Source organism: Accipiter gentilis, chromosome 6, assembly GCF_929443795.1.
Source record: "Accipiter gentilis chromosome 6, bAccGen1.1, whole genome shotgun sequence".
In the NCBI taxonomy this organism is placed as follows: Eukaryota; Metazoa; Chordata; class Aves; order Accipitriformes; family Accipitridae; genus Astur; species Astur gentilis.
In genome coordinates this window covers 31,397,631-31,417,833 of record NC_064885.1, presented here as the reverse complement: position 1 = coordinate 31,417,833, position 20,203 = coordinate 31,397,631, and the positions used below count along the sequence as shown (strand labels likewise).

The window sequence follows — 20,203 nt, the reverse complement described above, 5'->3', positions numbered from 1 at the left end:
TTCCTTAATAATTATGTGCCACAGGAGTGGACCTGGACTGCAGAAGCCATCCTGCCCTACAGTCCCCTGTGTCTTCTTCATTGTGTGCGTGAGCTCTCCGTTTCTTTAGCAAAGGGGGAGAATCCTCTTGTTTCAGCTCAGCTAGCAAATGCTGGCATAGTCAGGGCATCCAGGAGGTTGCGACAGCTCCCCTTGACCAGCCCTTGACTCTGTGCCTGTGCCTTCCACGGCCACTTGTATTTTGTATAGTGTGAGAGCAGCCAGGGCTGTGGTCAACTGAGTCCCATTCCCATAATGGAGAAATTGCTGTAATCTGACAGGCTCCATGTCCATCTGTCTCCACTGATAAGATCTCTGGAGAGCCTGGAATGAACCAGAAGTAAATCACACTGTGTAGGGCTTCTGATTTTAGAGCTGGGTAGAGGAAAGAACAAGAATTTTCCTACTAGCAGGCAGAGCATTGGAAATCTTAGATACCTTGCTCGTGGGAACAGAGACCTGGTGGCTCTTTGAGACAGTTGAAAGGAGCATGTTCCTATGAGCATAGTTAATGGATGTAAATATTAGCTTGCTGCAGAGTTCATGTATCACTGAGTGAAATGTAGTAGTTTATTTTGGCCTGGGGCCACGTAAATGGCCTTGTTGTAAACGAGAGAAACTCATCCAAAGTCAGTAGTTGTTCCTGCTTGCTTCAGGGCTGAATTCAGTCTGATTTGTGCAAAATGCAGGAGAGAATCACTGGAAAATAAGGGTGTGTTAGGACACGCTGTGCATTTATCTAATGACAAATGGAGAGGGAACCATGTGGGATCTTTATTATGAGAATGATCCCCCCCCCCCCCCCCCCGTTTACACTTTCTGTCTTCCACCATCTGAATTCCCAAAAGTTCCAAAATTCCTGCCTATCGTGGTTTAACCCCAGCTGGCAGCTAAGCCCCACACAGCCACTTGCTCGCTCCTCCCTGATAGGATGGGGGAGAAAACTGAAAGAGTAAAAGTGAGAAAACCTGTGGGTTGAGATAAACACATTTTCACAGGTAAAGCAAAAGCTGCACATGCAAGCAAAGCAAACCAAGGAATTCATTCCCCACTTCCCAGGGGCAGGCAGGTGTTCAGCCATCTCCAGGAAAGCAGGGCTCCATCACCCATAACGGTTACTTGGGGAGACAAATGCTGTAACTCCAAATGTCCGCCCTTCCTCCTTCTTCCCCCAGCTTTATATGCTGAGCATGACGTCGTGTGCTCTGGACCATCCCTTGGGTCAGTCGGGGTCAGCTGTCCCGGCTGTGTCCCCTCCCAACTCCTTGTGCCCCCCCCCCCCAGCCTGCTCGCTGGTGGGGTGGGGGGAGAAGCAGAAAAGGCCTCGGCTCTGTGTGAGCACTGCTCAGCGATAACGAAAACATCCCTGTGTTAGCAATGCTGTTTTCAGCACAAATCCAAAACGTAGCCCCACACTAGCTACTGTGAAGAAAATTAACTCTATCCCAGCCGAAACAAGCGCGCTGCCAAAAGTGCAGCATGTTGGTTCTCTCTGTCCTATCTGATGGCATAAAGATGTTTTATCTTTCTTCAGCATTTCCAGAGGGCAGAAGTACTTAATTTTGTTCCCTCTCTACAGAGTTTTATAAAGTGACATTGGGAGCTGACTGTAGATGGCAATAGAGAAGGGTTTGATTAGCAGCTGGCATTTCAGTTTGAATGAAGGAGGTAGGGGATGACCAGCCCTCTCAGCTGGACCCCAGGGAAGAAAACTCACTTTCTTCCCGGCTTCTTGCCCATTTCTGAAGGTCTCATGGCTTCCGAGGCAGACTGTAGCCCTTTGCATGGACTGTGCAGGGAAGAGCAGGCTGGCTCCGGATTTCCTTTGTCTCTTCGAGATGAGCCCGGCAGAGGGAAAGCATTGTACAAAGGCTTTTCAGATGCACACATTGAAAAGGAAGGATTCAATATCCGCTGCTGGATTTTGAGTAGTACAGTTCACGCATCCCATTCTTGTTACTCTGCAGTAACTGTGCAATCTCAGGTGCTCTCTGCTTATGCTTGAAGCCCTTCAGTGTAATGTGTATATTACGGACAGGATTATGAGGGACATGTTTAAGAGAGTTCTGTGGCTTCTCTCCCCACCCTTTTAGCCCACCCTGATGGGGCAGATTTCTTGTCATCTCATGAGCACGCTCCTGACAGTATCACCATGCTCATTACCTCATCTGCCCAGTGGAGCTGAGATGCTTTGATAAAGTTCAGCCTTTTAACCATCTCTTCTCCCTTTGTGATCTGACAGCACCCAGGAATATCAAATGTAACCCTCGCCCCATTAATGAGAGCACCCAGTATTTATCAGCTTTTGTGACTACCAGCTTATAAATTGCATCCTGGAAAACCTAGAAACACAGGGAAATTTAATTCCAGTGAGGGAACAGCTCCGAGAGCTGAATGCCAGGTACTGGAGCAGGCGGCAAGTGAAAGTCTGGCAGTGTACATTTATCTCAAATTACAGGAAATTGTGCTCTGTAGCAGGAACAAAGTCTGGGGTTGGTTTTTGCCTATCAGTGCTGCTTTGAAAGTATAAATCTTTGTTCAGATAATTTCTGAAGAGAGTACAAACCTGGCACTTGTTTACTCTTGTGAGGTGGCCATCCCAAGGAGGGTTTGACTGGAAAGAGCTGGTGGAGCCTTGACCTGCCTGCAGGAATGGGGTGAAGCACAGGACTCTTGCAGGTCACCAGCAGCACACCTTGCAAATTCGGACTGCACCGGCGTGGTTGTCATGCCGAACTGTCAGATGCATGTTCAGTGCAAATGTGCTTCAGTTGCTGCTTGCCATCACGAATGCTCTCTGCACTCGTCCTTAGAAATGAGCGAATGAGGCACTGGCAAAGGACCTTGGTGTTTTGGGAGTCAAAGCTTGGGATTTCTAGCCTGCAAGCATCTACCTCGCTCCTTGTGCTCACGGATATAGACTATTCCAGTGACTTAAGTCAATGAGCTGGGCTGTCCTTTTCTGAGCCATCACCTCCCAGGCTTGGAGAGCTCACGCAGCTGCCTGCAGGCAGAACAACGCTGCCATACAGATGCTGTTCTTAAGGAATCTTAATGAAATAAAAAAAGAACAAACGAGAATTAAAGGATCACTGGTGGGTGGAGGAATAAACACATACACTCAGAGTTACAAAATTGTCTGCAGTGATGAAAATAGCGTAAAATAACCAGAACCTCTGTGTGTGCTTTGTCTCAGCAGGATGAAGATGGTTGGTGTGCTGCTGGTTACGCTTTGGCTGGGCATGGTCACCCTCGGCAGCGGCTCGGGTAAGGATGTGGCATGTGATGGGTCTGCCCGCTTACCGCGGGAAGAGCTGATCTGGGGCTGGAGAAAGAAAACTGGCCGCAGTGATTTTTAAGCATTTAGAGTATTCCTGGATGAAATGGTCGTGTGCAAAATACTTTAGCAAAACGCATGAACACTATGTTAGTTCTGTGTGGGTATTGTGTAATGCTCACATATAGAGGCTCCAAGCACGGTGTAAATGGGTGCATTAGCAAATAGCAATAAGCACCACCTCAACCTAAAAGTGCTTTGCAAATTCAGCCAGTTTTGTTATTCCCCTTCCGTGAGAGGCAAAACCAGGGCTCGGCGCATGGTGCTGACTTGTCACTGAGTTGTAAGCAGGACCTGGGCTTGAACCGGAGCTCTGCTGTTCCTGGCTGGATCCAGAGGGGATTTAGATTCCGACTCTCAGATTCTGACTCATGCCTCAGCGATGCAAGGGGAGAGGGGAACTTCTTGAGTAAGAGGAGCTCTCTCTCATACCCGTCTCACTGAGTCACTTTCCTGGCAGGAAATATGTTGTCATGCTCACAGCTCCTCTGGCACACGTTCAGCCCAGCTCTTGTGAAGAGGCAGATTGTGTGCGTCTCGGCTCCGGACTTCCTATTTGGGGGTGGAAGGAGACAGCATGATTTGCAGGAGATGAGTGGAAAGGGGGAGGAAGGAAAGAACAGGCGCTGGCTTTATAGGGGGAAATGTTCAGAAATAAGGGCTGTGCAGGGGATTGACTAGTACCCCAATGAGCCCTTGCCCCTCTGCGGCACTGGCAAACAAGCAGTTATAATACCGTGAGGAGATAAACAGCTCTTGTATCATTATCTTTTGGACCATGCTGAATTATCTGGGCCAGATTCACAATACGCACTTCAGCAAGGTTCATCTCGGTGCAGGGCTCATCACGGAGGCTGAAGGCTGGGGGGCTTTTCTCCTCGGGTTGCCCGAGGGCTGCAGGCATATCACAGTAGGCTGTAGTCTTCAGTAGGGGATGCCTCAGCCTGGCTAACAGGGGTCTGGTGGAAGTGGTGAGCAATGGGGAAACAAGAAAGGAGAAAGAATATATGGCCTAGGTCCCCTTGGCTAAGCCCCGGGTAGTAGAAGTGCCTGGGGAAGGAGGGACCCAGCAATGCAGACTGCCGCTGCTTGCTGGGAAAATCCCTGCTTTGCGTGTTCTTCTGGACGTGCTGTTCTGCTCTCCACCAACGCAATATCCTCCTCCTGCTGAGGCAGCATTACAACACCCCACGTGCAGTCATCTTGGGCTTTTTCAGAAATGGGAGGTAGGTGCAATTGAATCAGGATTGCCCAGGAAATGTTAGAGCAGCTCTAGAAGCTGAGACTGTCAGCTGGGAGCAGTCAAATGAGCACCCTGGCGTTTGGGTCACACAGGCTTGTGCCAATTGATCTGGCAGAACCCTCTGTGCATCTCTGTGAGGTATTTAGTGCTCTTCAAATATTCCTCCTTTAGCAGAGGTTTTCTGTACAGGATAGTTAGAGCCCTTGTAAAGTGCTGCAAGAACATAAGTGTCAAAGGGTGATACGTGGGACACGTGATCGGTTAAAATAGATTTCTTCTGCAAATCCACTGTAGTGTATGCAATTAATTTTCTGCAGGTCCATGGGTGACAGACCCGCTTTTCAGTTCAGAGCTCCCTTTTTGTTCCATGGACATCATAAACCACTTTGGGCTGTCAAAACGTCTTTTGTTATTCATGATGGGCTTGGATGGCTGTTTGTACTTGGATGGAGGGGCAGCCGTCTGTGCAGCCCTCTGTTACACTGCGGGGTTTCCTGGGACTGGCACCAAAAGGGAACTGGAGCTCATTTCACCCTTGCAAAGTCATAAATACAGAGCAGTGTGGGAGACCGGACATGCTCTGATAATGTTACAGCATTTGGGCTTGCTTTTTCTTCTTGGAGCGGGGGACGTAGGTGGGGGGAGCGGAGCAGAGGTTATCCGGAGCGAATGCAGAAGGCTGTGCACGGTCTGCAGCTGCCCCAGTGGTCAACTAACACCAAGCGAGGCCATGGGGATGGGTAGCTCTCACTAGGCAACCTGGCTCGTGGGATATTTAAGATGTGTAACTTGGTCAGGATTTATCATTTCAGCTGGATCTTTTTCTGTGCTTTGCTATAATAGTCATGTAACGCTGTATTGTCGGGACCAGCTCTCTCTCCAGCCCAGGCTGGCAGGGGCCTGGGGAAGACTAGAGGCAGGGGCAGGAGTCCTGTTGTGGTTTGCTGCCACTTTTCCTGCCTGCTTCTGCAGTCCTTCCCAGGGATGCAGTGTGATCAGCAACATTGACTGGGGACTGCCCAAGCCAGGGGTATCGGCTCTGCTGAGTCCCAAGCTCTCTGAGCTTACGGAGGGGATGAGGAGCCAACACTTACTAAATTTCAGCTATAAAACCCCAGCGCTGCTTCAGCTATAATGCAGACAGCCTTTCTATCCGGTTTAGCCAGTACAGCTGACAGTCTCCCTGGCAGTGTGTCAGAAAGCTTCAGCATTGTACTTCACCCTAACTCTTACTGGAGAGACAAATCTGCAAACTATTCCCCCCCCCCCCCCCCCAATTTTGCCAACAGCACTGTGGCTCTAAACATCTGTTCTTTGGGCTCTGCTGTTTCTGCTGTGTATGGAGGCTGGTGCTGCAATAAAATCATTTGCTGAAAGGGAGCCGCAAGCTGGAAGAGGAAAGAAATGTGATCTGAGTAGTGTAGAGTAAAAGACTTGGAGTCTGAGACTGAATTTGTGCCTGAGTCTGCTACTCACTCATGCCGTATGCGTGGGCAAATCTCTTCTGGTCCTGAGAATATACGTTATCTGCAGTGCCTGGGTTTGAATTCCTTACTCCTGACCTTTGGGACATTGTTTGCAATGGTACTCAGCATCTTCTGCTTTCCGTGCCTCAGCTAAGCCATCCTTAAGATGGAAATAAGGCTTAGATCTCTGCGCTTGTGTTATAGGATGCTTAATGAACACAGATGTTCTGATATCCAGAGAAGGGTAGCAAAAACCAATGAACCCAGTTTTGGTCTTATGATGATTTCTTTGGCACTGCTGAAGTCATATAAATACGCATTGGCTTAAAAGAGATGAAAAACCAGTTAGACAAAGAACATAACAGTAAGTATGAATACAGAATATTGTTATCTAGTTTCTAAACATAGCTGGCCAATGTTAGATACTGACTTATTTAGAAGATGGAGCTGTAGTTGTGCTCCTTGTTCTGTTTTTCCCTCTGCTAACCAGGCTGCGCTCTCATTCTCCAAGAGCTCTCAGCTTTCACAGGGTGAGGGCTTGGGAGAGGATCACGGTTAGGAGTGTTGTCCTGGGGAGCTAGAAAAGCAGAAGAATATTGCTGCCAGGAGAGGAGGAGCAGCATCATACTGATTACCTAAAGGACCCACCTAGTGTGAACAGGTAACTGCTGTGCATAAATAGTCCTTCGGTGGAAGGAAACGTTGTGTTTGCATAGAAAACTCCTCTGACAGCTCCCCTGGGGGCTATCAGACAGGCTGTGTGGTAGGATGAGCCCAGGACTGGGGCCAGCTTCTGCCCGGAGTGACACCCCAGCACGGCAGGCAGTGGCTGTAAGGCAGCCAGGAGCCTCTGTCGCGGGAGTTTTATTTCAGGCTTTGCTGTTATTTACTGGATTGTGAGCGAGTCTCTTATGCTCCCCCATACCAGAGGCTCTCAGGCACTGGTTTTGTCCTCTCTGAAGTCGGCTCCAAAGGGCCAGATGTCACCAGTGCTTCTGGATTCAGGTGTTGGCTGGAGCAGTGAAGTTCTGACCGCAGCGAGGCAGAATGAGGTCTGGCTCCGGAGGTCAGAGCTGCCGCCTGCGCCATCTCTCCAGAATGCCGATCTGCGCCGTGCGTCTCTCTCGCGCTTAGCAGGGAGGCAGAGCAGTTACTTATGGCCAGGAGAAATTTGCAGATTAATAAATTACTGTCTGTAAAACACTTTGAAGATGGAAAGCCCTGAGCGGCTCCTCAGGATTATTACTATATAGCTCTTATTCTACTGACGGGGTTCCAGTGGCCTTATTTTCCTTATGATTTGTGACAGCCCCAGAAGCTGAGAAGCTTATTTTAGTGCGTAAAGTCAAAAGAAAAATAGATTAAACTGCATTATTGTTTTCTAAAGAGACTAAATCCCTCCCCCATCATCTTCTCCTGGGATTTCCTGACTTCCTCCTACTCTTCCAATCTCAGCTTCTTGCTGTCCTAATTTAGGACATGATTTTCTAACTATCCGTACCCATCTGTGAGTTACTGCGGTTGTAGAAGTTTACGGCGCTTGGGGGCATGAAGTTATTCAACACTGAGGGTGTTGAAAGGTGCACAGCCCTGAAGTGAATGGAGATAAAACCTGCAGAGCAGAGCTGGCCTGGGTGTGCAGATGTGTAACCACAGCCGCCAGCCTCCCTCCGCACCAGCCAGCGTCGTGCCCGCTGAGGAGATAAGACCTCACGTCTGCTTCTTGTCAGCTGAGGAAATAGGTTGTGAGGGGTGAGTTTTGTGCAAGCATCAACATGACGTGACCCATCCGTATTGAAGTGCAGAAACGTGTGGAGGAAAGCAGCCCATTTTGGGTGTGTTGCTGATGTGATATTGGAGGGTTGCTTTTGCTCCTTGGTGTGTATCAAATAAATAGGGTGTCAGGGGACATCAGGGACCCGTCTCCTACGCTCCTTATCCATCATGTCCCCCTGCTGCAGCTGCACAGTTTTGTTCTCAGTCTCATACGTTTTATTGCGCACAAGTGACTTCTGCCAGGCTCATAGACCCTTACGGTGCATTTTATCACCTGCTGCATTTTTTCAGTTCCCGTCCTCATCTGAGGACAAGTGCTGCAGCGTTTTTTTAATGCAGACATCCCTGTGGATATTTATGGTGGGCAGTGCAGAATTGTTGACCGTATTTTAAAGCAGGCAACAGAGACCCTGGCTAAGTGCAATAACTAGGCTGCATGGGTTTAACTAAGCAAGCCTGTGGCAGAGCCAAGAGTTGAGCTTGGACCTCGTCAAGTCCCAGTCTGATGTTCCAGGCACACAGAAGAGCCGCTGCCAGCTTGAGCACAGCTCTGTGGTGGTGCTACTCAGGTAAACCTCCTTTTCATGCTGCCTCTCCTACAGATGATTTTGCAATGGGCCGTTCTGTTTCCTCTCTATCTCTCTTCCTCCCGTGCTGCTCTGCTTTGCTTCATGCAGCAATTTCCTCAATGAAGTGGGATGGAAAGTAGCTATTTGCTCCTTTTCTCCTTCAGGCTTTGAAGCAGTTCATACCCCTACCTTTATCGTTTTGATCTCAATTTTAAAAAAAGCCTCCAGGAAAACATGTCAAGCTTGCTAGAGAAAACCTAATACTTTTTTTTTTTTTTCTTTTTGGCCCAGTTGCTGGAGGTAACCAAAACACTCTGTGCCACGTACAGTAAACACAGCGTTACGCACAGATAGAGAGTGAAGGCATAGAGCTCACTGTGGAGGAGTTTTAAAAGACACAAACAACTACCCCTCCCCACGTTACAGGCTGTGCTTGATTAGATAAGGAAACTAGGAGTCAGGAGCTATGGGCTCCATTACAGGATCATCATTTTTTGGATGTCATGCCTTGGCTGCTTCCTCTGAAGTCAACAGAAGTTTAGGCAATCAGCTTGTTTTTCATGAATTTGGCTGAGGCAGACCATCACAACTGTTTAAACTAGACTTTCAGGGTCTAAAGTTAAACAACCACAATGTGTAAGTGCTTTTGAAAATTATGAGCTATTCTGCAACAGAAAGTCCTTTTCCTTCTTCCTTTCTTAGCTGTTCTATCTATTTAAATTATAAAAGCGGTTGGGGGGGGGAGAGAGAGAGAGAGAGACTCCGTCCTCATGCGCAGCATCCAGTGGAACTGCTTCCATGGGGTGAATCACAGCTCACTGTCAACACAAGATGAATATGGTGAGACTTGGGAGAAGTATAAAACCACGTTGCCAGTGCCATTGCAGCAGAACTGCGTGGATGGGGCTGGGCTGCGTGCTGTGCGTCGGAGCCGGTCACAGGGGGGTTTGTGCCAGGACCACTTCCAGTTACTGCCTCTGTTGGAGAGGCTGTGGGGGGAAGGCAACGAGGTTATGACAGGCCCTTTTTGATGTGTTTCCACTGGAAGTCAGATTATAAAATACCTGCAGATTTCACAAAGCTTCCAGGCTGAGCGTCCACGACGGCGTTCAGCTACAACCAGTTTTTAGGCATTCTCTGACCACTATTGCTGCTGCGGAGATAGTGGGAGCAAATGGTGAGAGCTAGCTGATCTTGGCTAGGGCTAACCCAAGTTCTCTGTCATTCCCACCAATTTCAGTGTGCTTAGGTCTGTGCCTCTTCCCCCAGTTCAGGAAAGATGTTCTCATTTGTTTTGGTCCATGTTGCCCTCCCTCCGCCGCGTTGTACGGTCAGATGGGATACAGACTGCATGGGAAACGCTGCCCTGCCACGCTGCCTAAATTGCTCAGCTGCTGAGTGAAGCGTGCAGCCAGGGAGCACGGGCTGGTGGTGTGCGGGATGCGTGTGTGAAAGGAAAAACGCAGACGCAGTGGAAAAGTGGGTGCTCCTGGCGCCAGTGTAAATGGAAAGCGCACCCACGCGCGGCGGCTGGCCACAGCTGGTACCTCCTGTGCTCACAGCGCAGCTCCTCCATTCAGCCTGGCTTCCTCTGCTTCCTCCTCACTGACTGCTGTGAGCTTGAAAGAGGGTGGGGGTAAAATCTTTTTTTAAGGTAGTAATGATTAATTCTCACTTAATCGCTTTGCGTGACCAGCTTTTTCTGCCTCATCGATGCCGATTCTTTCATCATGCTGACCTCTGGCCTGGCTGCGCTCCCCAGGTGGAGGCTGACTCATATCAACTTTGCTTTAAGATAATGCAGCAGGGATGGCCGAAGAAAGTAGGAAGCTGTTGAGATAGTGCAGCCCCTTCTGCTGCTGAAAAGGCGTAGGGAAGAGGGCTCTGCTGTGTCATTCAACCAGCAGCATCGATGGCTTCATGTCCTGCTGCTGCCGCACAGTCCCAGTCTGCATGCAAGGCAGGTCCCCTCCCAAAATTAGAGACGATTAAAAACGGAGCATCGATTTGGCAAATGGCAGGGTAATTTTGTGTCGGCATGATGGATGGCTTCTCATAAGGATGGCTTTTTATTATTTCTTCACAGAAATTTTAACTAGGGAAAGCCTTTGTTTGTAGCCCCAGGGGAGGGAAGGGGTGGAAGTGGTGTGGAGCTGGTAGAGTTTTGGTGGTTGAGGATTTTTTTTCAAATGGAGGTACTTAAAATGACTGCATAGAAATGCCAAGCTGTGGACAAAATGGGACGGCATTTCTTGATGTGGCCTTACTCTGTTTTTCTTTTTTGATCCATGGGTTAAGCAGTTTGTCTCTTCTTGAAAAATCCAAATAATCGCACCAATTTCATCTCTGTTTTGACTGTGTGGGTGCTTATGATGGGTGCTGCAGTTGCATCTCAGGAGCATTTCAGGTGTGTGTATGCAGAGCTCTGTTCCAAAGGGGGTAAATCAGTGTAATAAGAGAAAGGTTGGGAAAGGTTTCCAGAAATGTCTGGTTTCACTTTTATGCAGCTGAGCAACATCATTATTTTTTTTCTCTCCTTTCATTTTCTACTTTGCATCTGGAGAAGGCACTTCTTCAGCTTTTGTTTGTCTTTTGAGAAGGAGTCTGTTTTGGGATACCTGCTGTTTAAGGGTGTTGTAACACCAGATTCAGAAACAGTACAGATCTGACTATTTCTGTAACAGAAGAGGTTTCTGTCCCTTGTAGCAGTAGTAGATATCCCTATGAACGTGAATTGCAACATACAGTCCAAGCAAGGAGGACATTTGGAGTTAACTTTGCTAGTTCACCCAGATCCCAGTGTGCATCAGGGAGGAGCAGTAGCCCAGCAGCCCACCCATAGCTTTATCTCAAGGCACGTGAAATCAAGATGGACATCCTTACCCTGACCTTTCTGCCTGCACTTTCTCTTCCAATGCTGGAGGTGGGTGTTGCATTCCACCATGCAGCCTCCCTCCAGCCTGTGTAATCCTTATCCATTTTCCCAAGAAGGCTGTGGAAACAGGACCATTTCTTGCTTTTTTTCTGCATTGTCTGTCACAGGTATGTATTATGGGTCATAGACTGCCTTGCTGTGTGATTACAGAGCACCCAGCAGAAAAGAGGGGGTCAGTTGAGGCATGTGCAGTACACCTCATCAGTAATAAGAAAAAGATGGCTTTTTTCAAAGTGTTTTGCAGAGGTGTTTCTAGGAGGATGCATTTGTGGGATGGTGGATTTTTAGAGATTTTATTGTATCCCTCAGTTATGTGCATAGTGCTCCATTTGCTGCAGCATGGAAGGGACCACGGGGTTGCATATAGCTCCCCCATCTCTTCAGTGGTTTCTGTTTGTTAGTGAACCTCTGAAGTCACAGCATGAATGCTGAGCCCACTCAATTTAATCAGGAGCTGCTCTTAACTCCAACGGCTGTTTTGTGCAGGAAATATTTAAAGAGAGAAGAAACTCACTTCCTAGGCTTAGCCAGTGAAAACAAGTGTGAGTTGCTGCAAATGGGCATAGCACTGTAGAAGTCAGTGCTGTTTTTCACAGTTAGAACTGGGTCTTTGTGTCTTTCTGCAATGCCCCCTCAAATACCGTTACTGGAGTCAGGATATATCAATGTGTGCGTATATATATTTTTTTATTATTGTTTTTTCATAGTGGGAGCTGCTTCATGCCAGTGAGGTTCAGTGTGAAGCCATGCCAATTTTTCAGGCTGTCGCCGGTTTAGACTGGCATCCAAGTAGCTGCATGCTGATGTTAGCAGCAAACAGGCTCTGAATGTCCAATAGAGGTTAAAATAGTGGAAGTGGCACAAAATGTTGCAGGGAGCTGTTGGATGCAAATAAAATTATAGCAATAATAATGCGGGCAATCCCTCTGCTTTACACGTGTGTAGGGAGTGCAGCCGGCTGTCTGGGCTTGACTCAGCCACTGTGGCAAAGGATGTTGCTGGCACAGGGAGAAGAGCCACATCACACCCGAGGAGGGAGAAGCTCACAAAGGTGTGTGTGTGAGGGATGCCTGCAGTCCCCTCACGTGCCATGTCAGGCAGAGTCCAGCTATCTCAGGCATAAAACACCCCCAAAAATCAAAATAGCAGTATTACTGTCAGCATGGCACAGGGAGGGAGGAAGTTGTGCAAAGCACCACAACTTCTGTCCTTGGTGTTTTATGCATGAAGGAGGTCTCACTCCAGCCCGTGGTGTTTCTGCCATCTCTGTTGTGAGCGATGGGTCGTGGCTTTGCTCCCTGAGCCCTTGGAGCCGTGCCGGGCTGGCTTTGCCGTGGCAGCCAGGAGGAGCCCTTGCCAGGAGGGTGGCCAAGCGCAGCCTGTGATCTCAAGCTGCACGGCTGCTCCTGTGGTCTTTGGTGCAGCTGCTCGTTAGCAGCATGGTTATGTGCTGCGTTTGGGGTTCAGCTCGGAGCACGCAGCACCCCAAGGCAGGACACATGTGGGGAGCCTTAGGACTAGCTGTTTGGTGCGACGGTGTTCTTGGAAGTCAGGCGAATTAGCCAGCTCTGAGACAAAATCTCCAGGTACAGCTCTTATAGTAAAGAACAGTAACAGTCGCCTCTTCCCCAGCCAAGACGACAAGGCCCATGCATTGCTTTTTAGTAATCTAGGAAGAAAAAAAAAAAAAAAGTTGTATTTATTTTCAATAACTCATTGAGGTAGAACAGGTAAGTAGTTTTACAATGCTGATTTATGAGCTGTTGCAAAATGCAAGAGCTATTCGTGGTAGCAAATTTCATTGATCTTGACTCCAAGAATTTCAGTACTGTAATGTTTTATGTAGTTTTCTTCCTCTTCAGTCCTGCCATTTGAAGTAATGAGGACAATTTGCCTTTATGCAGTCCCAGAGGAGACAGCAAAGTCAGGTGCCAGGAAGAAAACCTGGGTGTCCTGATTTACAGACCCAGGTCTGCTCCTTTCGGAGGGAAAGCTTTTCTTTATAAAAACAAATGGCCCGCAATCCGTGCTTTATCATGCAATTAGCAGGCAGTCTCTGGCAGGCTCATTTGTCTCATTTACCACACTATGGAAACTTGCCCATGCCTAATCCAGTAGCTTGACCCCACCAGCATAAAGCAGCATACTGGTTCCAGTTGGCCTTGACCATGGTGGTGACTGGTGACTATGCACCTTCCCATGGTATAAGGCTTCCAATAGTGTTTTGGTCTTTTAAAATGAGCCTTGGTGATGGCTGTAGTAGCAGCTGTAATGGATGATGCTGTGCAGTTTTGAAATAAATAGCTACATGTTTCTTAGATGATGAGCAATGGCACTCTCCAGCCATTTGGATTTGGGGTTCCTACTAGCAATTACTTGTACCCTGGGTAGCTTCCCTGCCTCGTCCTAGCCCAACTCCCTCTCTTCCTCCAGAAGAAGCACTCTGTCATATGGGTGTTTGGCATACCACAGGAGGAGCAGTGCAGTTTGCATTTACATTTGTGTGTAAACCTGCCAGAAGACATTTCTATTCTTACTGGCCCAGATTCCTCTTCACTGTGACTAACCATTGCTGAGCTACAGGAGTTAGCATTGCTGCCTTTAAGCGCTGTGGGCCATCTTCTCAAAGGTTTATCTCTTTGCTTTTTTTAATTAAGTATGAATTTTGGGCCAAGCTACATCCCACTGTCTATTTAAGGAAGATAAAATGCCAGAAATCCTGCTTTGGGCCTGTGAAGTCAGTTCAGAAGAATTGGGCTCAAAGAGCATATTGTATTCTGTTTTTCCTCTCGGTCCGAGGTCTTCTAATATCTGCAAACCAGAGAGGCTTTGCAGTGTCGTCTCTGGTGTGCCTGTGATATGCTGAGACACTGCTCCCAGGGACTGCTGCAGGCAGCACCCCTTCTCCTGTTCGACTCATTTGGGGCTCTCAAACATCAGGCTGCCCTAGCTGATGCCTCCCAGCACCTACAAGAGATGTGCTGGGAAGGTGCCGTGCCATGCTCTGCCTTGCCGGTGCGGGGAGACAGGAGATGCAGTGACAGCAGCTTCTCCATGTGTTTCGGCTGGCGCCGGCAGCGCGGGTTGCTCTCAGGTTTGCCGACACCCTGGTACCCTGCTTTGCTTGCACAGAGTCCTTTTGTGACTGGGCATCCTGATGGGTAGGAGGAATGGAGTGGAGAGGAACACTCGGAAGAGGAATGGTTTTTGACTGTGCTGTTGGTCCTGAAACTAGTCACTAATGACAAGGATAAAGTAAAAAAAAAAAAAAAAAAAAAAGAAAGAAAAGAAAAAGGGCACTGCACAGCTTTTTCTCATGCTGCCCAGTTTCTATGTCAGCCTGAGTCTGCTGTGAGCCACACTGAGCCTGTTGAACTCTGCTTGGGGATTGCACCTGGAGGCTGCCTGGGGATCCCCAAGAGAACCTGCTGCCAGTCGCTACATGTCACTTATTAGTGCTTGTACTCTCTGTGTTATCACAGCGTGCACAGGTGTTGCATGAATGCATCACAGGAAAGACAGTCCTCGCTCCCAGAACCCACAGTTCAGCTTCTTCTGGCATGGACGATGGCCCATAGCTCTAAGGGAGGGTTGATGTCTGCGTTGTTATTTTTTCCCCCTCTTATTTCAACACCTCTATTTCCATCTTCCCTGTCACTGTGCCTGGATGCACACACACCTCTAGCGTTGTTTTCGTCCAAATTTTATCTTCCCACACAAGATTTTAGGATTGAATTTTCTTGGAGCTCTCTGGGAAGCCTGGTGTTATGCAGGAATATCCTATCCTACCCTACTGTCCTGATGGGGGATAAATAACTTTGAAGAAATGTAGGAGGTGTACAAATGAAAGTAGAGGTTTGCAGGTTCTCTAGAAACGAACACGGTATTCTTGTTCTGCTTTAGAAAAGCCCAGTTCGCTTCCACTGAAAACACTACCTTTTTGCCTCCGATTTTAATGGGGACGGGACCAAGGGCTGTGGGGAACCTGGGAAGAGCTGCTTTTCCCCTGCAGACTTGCAGACTAAGGTACCTTGTTCTTCCTGGCTGCAGAACGCTGCGATGACTGGGGTGTGGACACCATGAAGCAGATCCAGATTTATGATGGGGAACCTGCCAAGATCAAATGCCCGCTTTTTGAGACCTTCTTAAAGTACAACTACAGCACAGCCCATTCTGCTGGCTTGACCCTGATCTGGTACAGGATTGGGCAGGACCGGGATCTGGAGGAGCCCATTAATTTTCGTCTCCCAGACAGTCACATCAGTAAGGAGAAAGACACCCTTTGGTTTTGGCCTGCTCTTCTCAATGACACTGGGAATTATACATGCATGCTCAGGTAGGTTGTGCAGTGCAGCTTCTGTATGTCTTCAGTATAATCAAAGGACTCTCATGGAAGTGGGAAAATTATGCTGTTAGCACCAGATCTTTCTGTAGGGAGAAGACCATTTGCATAAGCATTAATGGGAAAAGAATGTTACAATTATAAGACCGCTCAGTGCTGAGCCAATTTACATCGTAATAATTCTTGGAGCCTTGCAAACATTAATGAGTGTGCCTCTCCTTGCTGGCTGCAAGTGTCCGTGAAAATATTATTGCTGAGCCCATGGCAAAATCCACAGGCACTCACCATTAAGAAGTGATCTGTATGTCTAAAGTAAAAATAGCTTCAGATGCAGGGGTAATGTTTTGACTACATGCTAATTTGGCAAAGATTCATGAGATTCAGACTTCTAGGAAATTAAAAGTCTCTCCAAGTGTGCTACAAAATGAACATAGCATCTGCTATGCATTGAGCACAAGAGCTCTTTTTGATCTTCCATTGTCTCTTGTTCATCGCGTCTTTGACCCTATTATCTCCTTTACCAGCAGGGGAGTGGATGTTGCTTGTTAGTCATCTTTATAGGCTTTTCTGAGCTAGTGTGGCCATCTCTGATGGTGTTTTCTTTCCCATTTATAAATGAGTCAGCTAAAGCTGTATGTGCCTCATCAGTGCTATGACGCTTGTTATTGCAGATGTGATTCTTATTTCATTCCACTGCTATAGGAGTAAATAAGTTTCAACTAATCACCCCTATCCTCCTCTGTCCTTAGAAATACAACCTACTGCAGCAAAGTTGCATTTCCCTTGGAGGTTGTTCCGAAAGACCAACACTCTTGTGTAAGCCATTCAATAAAACCCATCGAGGAGATGTTCTACTTGGAGCATTACCATGAGAAGATCATATGTCCAGATATTGATGGGTTTTACCCTGCTAGTGTAACACCAACTGTCAAGTGGTACTTGGTAAGAAGGACTTGTTTGGGCAGTGGGGGGAATGCAGTGTTGTATCTGAAAAAGCAATGGTTGGCATGAGAATCATGGAGCTATGTTTCAGAGGCTCACCAGTGATGAAGCTGTTAATGAAGCTTTACTAATTTTAAGAGCTTTGTTTCCATTGAATTTAAGGGTAAAACTGCTCTTGGAAGGGAATTGAGAGGTAACACTGAAACTTTTTTGACCAGTGTGCATAAGTGCAGAATATTCTAGCAGGGATTTAGGAACCTCAGTTCAGCTGCAGGCAGTGTACCTGACCTGCTATGTAAACCAGTCACTATTCCTGTAAAGGAAACTGATTCATATTCCGTCTTCTGTAAAAAAACCCCAACAACAACAACAATCCAAAAAAGCAAACAACAAACAAAACAAACAAACAAAAAACCCCCCAAACCTGCTAATGAGAACAGCATTTTTCCAAAATCCTTTGAGGTCAGGAGATGAAGTTGTACATTAGGCCTTTGCAAGGACCATGGGTGCCCTGTTTGACACAATTCAGCAAACCTCTTTTCTGAAGATGGAGACATCCCTACTCCACCCTCCATATTGCTCTGATAATTAGGCTGTCTGCAGCCATCCTCAGGCTCTTGCCTACAGAATTACTGTTCAATTTTATTAAATTTTGACCTCAGTGTTTTTCTTTAGGTGAATGCCTTTAGTCAAGAGAGAATAAGAATTCTCAGGGGATGTGCAGCCAGAGGGTTATGGCACTGAATTCTCTAACTGCTTATAAAGCGCTTTTGGATTTCTAGATAGAAGGTTCTGTACGAGTGAATTTAATAATAAAGAAAGTTGGCAACAAATACATCTGCTGATTAAAAAAAAAACAACAACAAAAACCCCCCACCAAAACAAAAACCCAACCCCAAACAAAAAAAAACCACCACCACCCCAAAAGAAAAAACCCAACTCTAAAACCCTTCAGGAAAAACTTACTTTTGTATCCAAGAGGAGCAGTTTCACTTGAGTAGCTGAAATGCTATGCTTGTACCATTCATTGAAATTCACATCTCAACAATCAATTAGCAGAATAAAACAAAAAGCCCCATGGAAGTAATTTTTCAGGCAGCAAGTCATTCCATGCCTAATAAAAATCATTAAAAATGGTATATGACCCCTGTCTTAAACTGCCCCATTAGGATGTATCTGATTTGGAAATGTACCATTCAGAAATAATCTCTGAGAAAATGTGCACATCTTTGGGTTTTATGACATTCAAGATGTCATCTGCATAACCCTTTTCTGAAAAGGGATCTCTAGCTTGGTACTTGGCAGAGGTTTCTTGCCTTTCCTGACAGAAAGAGAAGAGCTATTAAGGTTTCTGTACTACAGATTCTCGTTTGCCAGTTGCCAATTTTGGGACCTCATCCTCAGCTGAAGTCAGTCAGGGTAGCTTAATTAGTCCCGAAAGAGTTAGACACGCTGACATCAAGGGGGACATGTCCTTTAGTCTTAGTATCCATTTGTGAATACATCAGCATTTTCTTCCTGTCTCTTTACTTTCACTCTTCACTCTGCTGAGGTGCTCACCCTGATTGGAAGTGTAGTTCTGGATCAGAGATGTCTCTCTTATAAACTTGTCTGTATTTAAAGTGGGATAAAACTATGAGAGTCTTCTGCTTCATCACCTCATTTTCAAGGTGAACATACCAGTTTGTATTCCAACATGCTTAAAGTTCATGGTATATAGGTCCAACGTACATCACAATCCCAAGTATCATATTCATAGTATAAAAAGCAGATCTTTCTAGTACATTTAAACCAGTATCTTTACTTTTGAATCCCCAAACTCAAGTGTTTTTCTGCCTAACTCCAGAACTGCAACTTGGTGGATGGCTTCTATGAGCGACACCCCCAAGGGTCCAGGCTTGTCATTGGCATTGTCCGCAGCGCGTACAAAGGGAATTACACTTGTATTGTGACATTCAAGGACCATGGAAGAACCTACAATCTCACCAGAACCATAATGATGAAGGTGGTGGGTAAGAATGACTTTAAAATGTGTAAAATGCAGGTGGATGGCTGCATAAGTGGTGAAAACAGCTGGAAGAGTCTGTCACAGGATCCATTTGTGGTTGTGCTCAAACTGCATTACCCAACTGACCTGGTATATTTTTGCTTGCTGGGGTCAGCCTCGTGTGACTGCCCAGGCACTGGAGGTCCTACCCACCACCATGTCAAATGCCCCAAACAACACAGAGGGTGACCAGGCTTAGGCTGGTGAGGTACAGCCCATGAGATGGCCAGGGGTACCCTCTGGTGGCATGTGAATGCATAACCCTGGCACTCTTGCTCATTTTTGTCTCCAGTGCCCTTTGCTCATCATTATTTGTGGGATTGTCCCATTATAGCCAGTTTACCTTGGTCTTCTTGCAGTCTCAAAGCCTTGAGACTGTTAATCAGCCAGGCAGGGCTCCAGTTACCCAGCCCAGTGCTTGGACAGGTCGTCCCAGGCACAAGGGCTTAGTCTGCCTGCCAGACAGAGCTTAAAAACCTGGTGAACAGTAGAGCACATGCTGAGTTCCATGGCAACTGCTGCTTTAAGAGCTGAATTAAATACTTGCGACAGGAAATGATGTTTGTATTTTGTTTTTTTAGAAGCAGCGATAAAAAGAAACTGGTACAGGTTGTGCCTTGTGGGAGATGCTGAGTGGGAGATGAGAGGGGTATGGAGCTCTTCTGATGTGAGAAGCCCAAAACCTTGTATCTAGACTTACCTGAACTTTGGAGAAGCCTCAAAATCTGGGTCTGGCCCTGAGTTTGGGGACTAGGATTAGATTTCTCTTTGCATGGAACTCTGCAGCAGGATTGTATCACATGTTAGATAGGGGCACGTGCAGTGGGGCATGGGGGCGTCATGAGTGAGGCTGTAAGGACCCCAGGTTCTCATGAAGTCCCTGTGGGGGGCTCTCTGTTCTCTTCTGCAGGATCTCCGAACAAGGCCTTGCCACCACAATTCACCTCTCCAAATGAGAAAGTTGTCTACGAAGTGGAAGCAGGTAAATTGCAACGCTCGCTGCCTGCGGTCGCTGCCCTGGCAGCCTGCCTGCCAGGATGGGGAGACGCAGCCAGGCGTGGAAGCTCTCCCCTTCCACTGCGTCCCTGGTGCTTTCCCTCGCAGAGCACACGAGCTGCCGCAAGTTGCCTGGCAGAGAGTGTGGACTGCCAGTTCTCGATGCCAGAATAGGAGAGCATGGCTTTAAAAGTTTATTTTTCCAGGAACAAATAAAGGTAGATATTCAGGCATGGAGATGCAGGACTGCAGCTGCAGAACCAGATGAAATGGGGACCCTCAGCTGCTTAGAGAAATTCCTGTAGGATCTGGTCTCAGCCCTGTCCCTGTCGTTTGTTCCAACCCTCCCTCATTCAGTCCCTCAGTGGCTTCAGCCTTCTGGCCACTTCTTGCTCATCTCTCCCTTCTTGGCTGATTACTTTCTAATGAATGACAGCTCTCCTTTTGCTGGCCTCACAGCATTGTGTAAAGGGGTACCATGCCCCTTCCCCCACCCCATCTGTTTAGACTG

The 20,203-nt window shown here is 47.3% G+C and overlaps 1 protein-coding gene across 5 annotated transcripts in view; it reads left to right on the top strand.

The window, feature by feature from the left end:
* Window positions 1-20,203, top strand: part of IL1RAP (interleukin 1 receptor accessory protein) — a 49,793-nt gene that overhangs the window by 13,933 nt on the left and 15,657 nt on the right. For 3 of the 5 annotated variants that reach the window (XM_049802957.1, XM_049802954.1, XM_049802952.1), the window contains exons 2-6: window positions 3,239-3,306; window positions 15,416-15,701; window positions 16,457-16,649; window positions 18,496-18,661; window positions 19,607-19,678. In XM_049802957.1, coding sequence (XP_049658914.1) covers window positions 3,240-3,306; window positions 15,416-15,701; window positions 16,457-16,649; window positions 18,496-18,661; window positions 19,607-19,678 — 784 coding nt within the window. In that variant the 5' untranslated portion in view covers window position 3,239. Of the gene's footprint in view, window positions 1-3,235; window positions 3,307-15,415; window positions 15,702-16,456; window positions 16,650-18,495; window positions 18,662-19,606; window positions 19,679-20,203 lie in introns of all 5 variants that reach the window. The other 2 variants (XM_049802956.1, XM_049802955.1) reach the window with 1 other exon arrangement.